This window comes from Perca fluviatilis, chromosome 1 (assembly GCF_010015445.1).
Source record: "Perca fluviatilis chromosome 1, GENO_Pfluv_1.0, whole genome shotgun sequence".
In the NCBI taxonomy this organism is placed as follows: domain Eukaryota; kingdom Metazoa; phylum Chordata; class Actinopteri; order Perciformes; family Percidae; genus Perca; species Perca fluviatilis.
This window is the reverse complement of record NC_053112.1, coordinates 10,893,034-10,902,123: the sequence shown is the minus strand read 5'-3', so window position 1 is coordinate 10,902,123 and position 9,090 is coordinate 10,893,034. Positions and strand designations below refer to the sequence as shown.

At 45.5% G+C, this 9,090-nt stretch overlaps 1 protein-coding gene across 2 annotated transcripts in view; it reads right to left on the bottom strand.

Moving 5' to 3' along the window:
• Positions 1-1,399: 1,399 nt before the first annotated feature.
• The window catches only part of cacna1ab (calcium channel, voltage-dependent, P/Q type, alpha 1A subunit, b), a 223,386-nt gene continuing 215,695 nt past the window's right edge, over positions 1,400-9,090 (bottom strand). For both annotated transcript variants that reach the window (XM_039794714.1, XM_039794706.1), the window contains 3 exons: positions 5,443-5,644; positions 2,971-3,209; positions 1,400-2,228 (listed from right to left, as the gene is read on the bottom strand). In XM_039794714.1, the coding sequence (XP_039650648.1) occupies positions 1,506-2,228; positions 2,971-3,209; positions 5,443-5,644 (1,164 nt within the window). In that variant the 3' untranslated portion in view covers positions 1,400-1,505. The remainder of the gene's footprint in view (positions 2,229-2,970; positions 3,210-5,442; positions 5,645-9,090) is intronic.

Sequence of the window (9,090 nt, the reverse complement as noted above, 5' to 3'; positions counted from 1 at the left end):
CGTTTTGGGTAAAAACGAAACGGAAACTCCATTTGAGATGTCAGAGAGGGAGAGAGTCTGATAGAAGAGAACTTCTTTTGTAAACCTAAATGCAAAGTTTCCTATAAAGCCCCCAGGTCCCACCCACACCAGTTAGATTTCCTCTCTAGTATGTATTTAATCAATCATGCAGGTTTCCATCAAACTCCGAAAAAGATCAAAGGAGGCTGAGCGAATGCAACAGAAGAACCAAGCTCCAATGTCCGAAGAAGAACAAGAAGGAGAAGTAATCGATAGAAGAAATACTGAAGAAATTAGTCTTTTTCCCCATCCCTCCTTTCCTCTCCTCCGCCCCATTCAACCGCGTGATGTCATTTCCTGTGAGGTCATCCCTCGCCTTGCACCGGGTCGGGTAACCGAGGAGGAAGGGGCTTGACGAAGTGTCCGACTCCCCTCTCAAGTTATCTGAGACTCCCCGTCCCCCCCCCGTCCCCCGTCCCCCATAGCCCACTTGAACAGGAAGTGAGCCCACATGTGCCCCCCCCGCCCCCCTCAACTACCACCACCACCACCACCGGACAGGAAGTGATGTCACACCAGTTCCGTCAGCATTAGGTGAGTCTTTAACAGTAAACAGAGATGATAAAACTCATCAAATATCAGCCAGCGCTGTGATTGGCTGGTTTTTGCAGTATAGGCGGAGCTTCCTGGTTCTGTCCCTTGGAAAGGAAAAAAGGTTAAAGATAAAGTGGTTGTTCTCCCTTTTTTTTCTCTTTTCATTGTTTTGTCATGTAAAGTTTCATTTTGTTCTTCATTGTTCAAGTTTGATTTTTCTGGAGGCATAGCTTGGCATGGTAAGGGTTAGGGGGTCCTGGCTTTTTGTTCATTTATTTTTCTTTAAACACATCTGTTTGAGGAGCAGAGTCCGAGCAGTGGACTCTGTGTTCCAGCTCGTGTTCAGGCTTTTACATCAGCAGACTGGCCAGCGACAGATAGCACACATCTGACGAAAACCAAAAGAATCACATGACTGGGAGAAGCGCTTTTAGGCCTCGTAAACTGCGATCATCCGTGGCCATTTGGCACGCTCCTCCCTCGCTTTTTTTTCGTTCTCACACCTCGCTCTTCCTCCTGCAGCCCGGCCTTGCTGGTCAAGCACAGAATTCTGGGAAGTGTAGTTCTGAGACGGAGAGAGGCAGAGGTAAACTGTGCCTGGGCCTTGCCCCCTAGTTGTCTTGGCTGTCTCTTTTTCATTTCATGCGTGTGCTGCTCTGTCACTGATTTCAGTCTCGCGCAAAATCTGTAAAAAGGCTATTTGCAGCACCTCCACCCCCCCTCCCCTCCGCCCTTTCCTCTCATTTAAGAGTCTGAGGGGTAAAGGAAGGGTTTGAGGGGCGCCAACCCCCCCCCCTCAACATTTTCACCAACTCTGCTTTATTAAAAAAAAGTCTACATATCCAAGGCCAGAGCACCGGAGGCTGCTATTCTTCTCCTCTCCTGCCCTTATCCCTCGCTTCCTGTGGTCGCTAGCACCAGTCGTCCTCGTCCGTCTCGCTATAAGGTTCATGCAGGCCCTTGCGGGGCCCTCGGGCGTGGGGGGGGCGGTGGTGTGGATGGGGGGGTGCCCCGGGGGGCCCCCGCCGATGTGGGGAAGGTGAGGATGAGCGGTAGCCATTGGGGACCCTGCGTGGATGCGGGTGAGGGGGCGGAGGGGGCCCGTGGCGGGCAGTCCTAGGCGAGCGCGGGTGAGGATTTCCCCCATGTGGGTGCGGGTTGCCGTGGGAGAGGCTTTGCTCGTAGGCGGGGGGCTCATGGTGCCGCTCGTACTCGTAGTCACGCTCGTAGAAGGGTCCGTCGCCCTCCAGGCTGTCCCCGGGCGGGGGCCCGCTCCAGCGGCCTCGGTGAGGGGACCTGGGCGAGCCGTGGAGGGGCGAGCGCGGGGACTGGTGCCTGGGGGAGCGCGGCGAACCGTGCCGGGGCGGGGATGCCCCGTGGTGGGGAGAAACCTGGCGCGAAGGGGGTCGGTGGTGGTAGCCTCTGTCGTGGTCTGGCGGGGAGAAGTGTCTGGGGGAGGGCGAGCGCAGACGGCCCGGCCCCGGGGGGCCGTAGCTGGGCTTGCGGACAGTAGGGGAGTAGGTGACATGCGGTCGGGGTACAGCAGGGGTCTGGGGTAGCTGGCGACGCCCTCTCCGCGGAGTGCTGGTCCCCGAGGTGGAGGGGACCGGGCTGCCGCTCACCGAACTACTGCCCTACAGCAAAATGTAAACAAGGAAAATCAAAACGCACCACAACAACAACAACAGAGACCAGAATAGATAGAGTGGCGGTGGTAGATAGATAGATAGATAGATAGATAGATAGATAGATAGATAGAGAGACAGACAGACAGACAGACAGACAGACAGATAGATAGATAGATAGACACCATTGAAAATCATTCAAAAACAGTGATGAGGCAAAAAATTGACATCAAGAAGCAACACGTCACATTGAAGAAAAATGGACAGAGAGAGAAACAGTGATAAAGAAAAAGCATAACACAAAAAAAAGAGAGATTGATATACATAAGTTGGTGTATGACTTTCTGTGAACTGTGTTAACAGTTGTCGTGGAGGGTGCAAAAGACAGGGGTTAAGGATCACTTCATAATATTATGAATGATTCACCTCTGTGCTCAGCTCCTAGAAACAGGAATAGTGGGATTCAAACATAGGCTAATACCTGAGAAAGCCTACCCTACTGTGACTACAGGATTGAGTATAATGTAACTAGTTAGGATGTTTAAGTACCACTGTCCAGCCCTGAAGTATCCACAACGACCGTACAGAACATCCTCGAGGCTATTTGGCTTTTTTAATCCAACCTGTATTGAGTAAAAAGCTTTGTATAATGTCATCTCCATATATGGAAATTAAGAAGAAAGAACAGGAAAGACGGTATTGGGAGGTTGTCCCTAATCTTGCCATTCATCTCGGTGTCTGTGGAGCCCACCTGTCTGTGTCCACGTCCATCAGGCCCGTCGCTGGGAGAGCGGGACCAGTGGCGGTTGTGGGGGTGCCTGTGGGAGTAATCGTGTCTGTCAGGGCCGTAGCGCTCCTTGTCCATGGAGCTGTGGTGGTGATGGTGGTGATGGTGGTGACGACGGTCCTTGGTCCGGCCGCGGTCCCGCTCGCGCTCCTTGGGAGGAAGGTCGCCCGACTGCGTGGTCGTGCTGAGGTCTGTGCCCAGACCTAGCAAGGACATGTCTCAGTTTACATTGGCAAAAACAAGACCACTTGTGATTTTGTCAAGATTTGAGCTACCTGAGGTGAGGACATACACATTAGGATTACAACATCACCAATGAAACTAACATTACAATATCCCCCCCATAAATCACTATGGTGGATGAAAGATTGTTCTTTTCATGAGGGAAAAGTAAGTCAAATGTGTTTTGAAAGAAAATGAAAACAAGTTAATAACAAGTATCGGATTTTAAAGAAAAAAACAAATTGATTGCAAAAATCCACTAAACATGGCAGTCAAATGTACAGCGACGAAAACTAATTTAAAACAGCATCATCTCTACTGGGTGCAGGAAGCAGATGAGAGTCCTCACCATCAGATTAGAGAGCTCTCCAATTATAGAAAAAGATTTAGAGTTTAACTGTGCCAGCCCTGTTTCATTCTATTTACAGCTGAAGCATGCAATTTGCACTCACAATTAGTGATGAAGTGGGCAATGTTCTTTTCAAGGACTTCTTTGTGCCAAGGCTTGACTCGCATGAAATTGAGTGAATATGATAACGACTCTGCTCTCTTAGCTCAATAAATACACAGATTTCTCTTAATTGTCTCAACAACTGCTACTGAGTTGCCCTTGGCTGTAAAGCAACACTGCAACAATGTAACATCATCGCTGGATGTCTATGTTGTCTATGTACGGTATGTGTTTATTGTCAATTTTAGGAAATCTGAAATTGTGGCTAAGATACATGTGTCAAACTCCAGTTTCTCCATAACTTCTCAACAGAAATCCTGTTGTGTTCTCTCATTTATTTGAGGACTTATCTCATATCAGTCAATGGTTTTGCCTAGTCACTGATTTGGGAAATAATTTAACAGGAACTTGCGTTTGACTGTGCTCTGGCAAACACGGCTCATAGGAAAACATTTGAAGGACCAACTCTTCCTGAAACCATCTAAAAGGCTTGCACAACAATACTGTCTCGTTAATAAAACCTTAAAGGCACTATGTGTAGAATCTGAATGATGACTGAATTGTATGACCCTAGTGGTAGTATTAAAATGCATTTTGGTAGACAGCAATGCCTGCTGCTAAAGTGTCTGAGGAATGGCCATGTTGTTTATCCTCTGTATGGTGGCCATTTTAGGACACTCTCAGCTTATCAGGCTCAACTTGACATTTTCAGACTTGGCTCAACCCTACACAGCCTAAGTAGTACTTTGTCAGCCTCAGCTAACATAGCCCTTTAACATACATGCAGTTATCATGTTAACATGCTAAAGTTTAGCATGTGAGTATTCATGTTTTTTTTGTTAATTCTAGTACAGCTGAGCCACGGTTAGAATGTTATACTACCATTAAGTGACATTAGCATGCCACATACAGTGCATGCTAATATGCTAACAGTAATGTTAGGACAACATAGAATGTTTAGCATTAGCAAAAGCGCTTAAGCTGGCTACACGTGAGCCGTGGCAAAACCGCGAGGTAGGGCACAGAGCAGAGAGGCAAAGCGCAGCCGCAGCGCAAGTATATGTCATCATTGTTTCCGGAATTGGTTGCTCACATGGATGTATGCGCCTTGAAAGGGCAGCGGCAACGTGGACAAAGTTGAAATTTTGTAAAAAGTCTGATTTCCAAAGTCTTTTTTGATAGTAAAGCAGGTCGAGTTGCTATATAAATACCGTGAAAGTATCAAAATGATCAATCCACAGAGAAATGCACGCAGCCTGTATTCTGAAAACGGTGCCTTTAAAGGAGCTGTCAGGACTTCTGTGCGGTTGTGATGTCACAACTATACCATATATAAGTGCAATACGGAAGACCCGGGAATTGCTGACTAATCAGAGCAGATTGGGCTTTTTCAGGAGGGGCCTTAAAGAGACAGGCGCTAAAACGGAGCATTTCAGACAGAGGGTGAAGACAGGCATATTCAGACAGACATTATGAGAAAAAAAGTGATTTTTTTGAACATTAAAGCATGAAAACATGTTTTAGTAGAAACCCAAAATACAAGTATGAACCTGAAAATGAGCATGATATGGGACCTTTAACAGACAGAAAGACATTACCCTACAGCCACACCAAATATCTGTTCAACAGCTACGCCAAAAGAGTAAGTACTCCTACAGTAAGTATAAGTTGAGCCTTGGAGACACATGGTGGCATTTACAGCTCTAAACCTTTAGAGGTAGGCATTAAAGGTAGTATATAGATGTCTACTATGAGTGACTCACCCGTGTCGGCGTCAGTGTATCTGGTCAGGGAGCGCTGGGAGGCCCCGTGACTCCTGTCCCTGTGTCTGCGTCCTCCCCCATGTCTCCCCTCCTCAGACACCACCCTCTCCAGGGAGTAGTCGTCCAGCCTCACGCCCCGGCCCGTACGCCCGTGGACCAGGCTGGAGGTGGAGCGGCGCATCGGACTGGTGTCGGTGATGGTCTGCGAGGACGAAGGAGAGCGCGGAGAGAGGGAGATGCAGAAAGGGAGAGGGGACGGACAGAAAGGGACAACATACCATAGGAGAGGGTGTGATAAGAGGAGGAGAAAAGAGATACAAAAAATAGTGGAGGAGAGAGAAAGAAAGAGAGAAGGAGAAAAGAAGTGAGATTTAGTGCATCCTGAACGGTGAAGTCCATCCTCAGCTCTGAGAAGGACGACACTCAACACTCACTTTGCTGACTTTTAAGGAGTGTACGACACTACCGCAGCGCTGTGGTTGAATGTCTGTCAGATTGTGCATTCCTGTGTGTATATGTGGATATTGAATGACAATATCTGACTTGGGTCAAACAGCAGTAGCAAATAACTCATGGTCTAGGTAGGTGGTGCACCCATCTGATCTGAAACATGTACTATTTGACCCATCTTGAATCATATATTGGCTCACAGTGTTTGCTTTCTAATAGCTTGACCCATAGCACCTGAAATCTCTAACTACTAAGCCTTTGACAAGCACATGTAATACCATGCTTCTTCACCAAAACGTGGAGGAATGAAACAGACGAGATAAACAGGGAACTGACAGGAAGAGAAGAAAGGGGCAGAGACAGAGAGCAAGCATGAAGGAGGGCCATAGAAACCATGCCTCACATGCACCGGCAAATGGCAGCCATATTTCAGTCAGATCATAGTCAGGTTGGAAAGCCTTTTTTCCCCCTCTTTTTCAAAGTTAGTACTGTAGTAGTAGTCATCAGACCAGCAAAGAACACCAGGTGTTTGATGCTGGTTAGAGAAGCGCTGATTGGACAAAGACCCTGACATTATTATATATAGTTATTTTTCCTCACATTTTTTGGTAATATTCAAAATAATGAGATTGTTTTTCTTCATTCAAAAAAGAAAATAACAAAACTCTCAGTGGAAATTCTACCAAATTATTACTGGTTTTAACACATAAAGTGACACATGCATGAAGCACATACACAGACACTTGTAATAGTGGATTAGTAGAAAACATCTGGCTTAATTTTAACTAATGGATCAACATAATCTTTCTCCACTTCCTACTTGAATTTATTAAGATATTTGTCATTATTTCCTCTCCTATTCTGCTCATCAGAAAATTTATAAAAATTTGGTCAAAATATTTTTGTCCAAAGACTGCTTGTCTTGGTCATTTACGTCTCATATACAGTGCCTTGCGAAAGTATTCGGCCCCCTTGAACGTTTCGACCTTTTGCCACATTTCAGGCCTCAAACATAAAGATATAAAACTGTAATTTTTTGTAAAGAATCAACAACAAGTGGGTCCCAATTATGAAGTGGAACGAAATTCATTGGCTATTTCAAACTTTTTTAACAAATAAAAAACTGAAAAAGTGGGCGTGCAAAATTATTCAGCCCCTTTACTTTCAGTGCAGCAAACTCTCTCCAGAAGTTCAGTGAGGATCTCTGAATGATCCAATGTTGACCTAAATGACTAATGATGATAAATAGAATCCAGCTGTGTGTAATCAAGTCTCCGTATAAATGCACCTGCTTGTGATATGTCTCACTGTGAAGTATCATGTAAAGCGGAAAACAGAGAGCATCATGAAGAACAAGGAACACACCAGGCAGGTCCGAGATACTGTTGTGGAGAAGTTTAAAGCCGGATTTGGATACAAAAAGATTTCCCAAGCTTTAAACATCCCAAGGAGCACTGTGCAAGCGATAATATTGAAATGGAAGGAGTATCAGACCACTACAAATCTACGAAGACCCGGCCGTCCCTCTACAACTTTCAGCTCATACAATGAGAAGACTGATCAGAGATGCAGCCAAGAGGCCCATGATCACTCTGGATGAACTGCAGAGATCTACAGCTGAGGTGGGAGACTCTGTCCATAGGACAAAAAATCGTCGTATACTGCACAAATCTGGCCTTTATGGAAGAGTGGCAAGAAGAAAGCCATTTCTTAAAGATATCCATAAAAAGTGTCGTGTTTAAAGTTTGCCAAAAGCCACCTGGGAGACACACCAAACATGTGGAAGAAGGTGCTGTGGTCAGATGAAACCAAAATCGAACTTTTGGCAACAATGCAAAACGTTATGTTTGGCGGAAAAGCAACACAGCTCATCACCCTGAACACACCATCCCCACTGTCAAACATGGTGGTGGCAGCATCATGGTTTGGGCCTGCTTTTCTTCAGCAGGGAGAGGGAAGATGGTTAAAATTGATGGGAAGATGGATGGAGCCAAATACAGGACCATTCTGGAAGAAAACCTGATGGAGTCTACAAAAGACCTGAGACTGGGACGGAGAATTGTCTTCCAACAAGACAATGATCCAAAACCTAAAGCAAAATCTACAATGGAATGGTTCACAAATAAACATATCCAGGTGTTAGAATGGCCAAGTCAAAGTCCAGACCTGAATCCAATCGAGAATCTGTAAAGAACGAAACTGAAAACTGCTGTTCACAAACGCTTCATCCACACCTCACTGAGCTCGAGCTGTTTTGCAAGGAGGAATGGGCAAAATTGTCAGTCTCGATGTGCAAAACTGATAGAGACATACCCCAAGCCACTTACAGCTGTAATCGCAGCAAAAGGTGGGCGCTACAAAGTATTAACTTAAGGGGGCTGAATAATTTTGCACCCCCAATATTTCAGTTTTTTATTTGTTTAAAAGGTTTGAAATGTCCAATAAATTTCGTTCCACTTCATGATTGTGTTCCACTTGTTGTTGATTCTTCACAAAAAATTACAGTTTTATATCTTTATGTTTGAGGCCTGAAATGTGGCAAAAGGTCAAAAAGTTCAAGGGGGCCGAATACTTTCGCAAGGCACTGTAGGTTTCCCAACATCATGTACAACAGCGTGACATAAATCAAATATGGCAGCCACGTGGATAAGGTAAACTGACATTCCATAACCCTCGAGTCTGGTCAAAATGCTCTGCAAGAACCCGACAGGAGAATCAGGAAAAAGGGATTGATTGTTGTATTGCAAAAACACAAGGGTGTGCATGTTCAAATCATATCAGTAAAATCAAAGTCAAAGTGTTGGCCTTTAAAAAAGTAACAGTAACTTCCTGTCTGGTATATTAGGATTATTTATAAATCTGTTTGAAACTGTCTAGTAGGCTACTATGTGTGTAAAGACATAATAATGTGATGCGCAAACTTACTGGAATAATTTTGAAAGGTCCCATGGCATAAAAATTTCACTTTATGAGTTTTTTTAACATTAATATGCGTTCCCCCAGCCTGCCTATGGTCCCCCAGTGGCTAGAAATGGCGATAGGTGTAAACCGAGCCCTGGGTATCCTGCTCTGCCTTTGAGAAAATGAAAGCTCAGATGGGCCGATCTGGAATCTTCTCCTTATGATGTCATAAGGAGCAAGGTTACCTCCCCTTTCTCTGCTTTGCCCGCCCAGAGAATTTGGCCCACCCATGAGAGA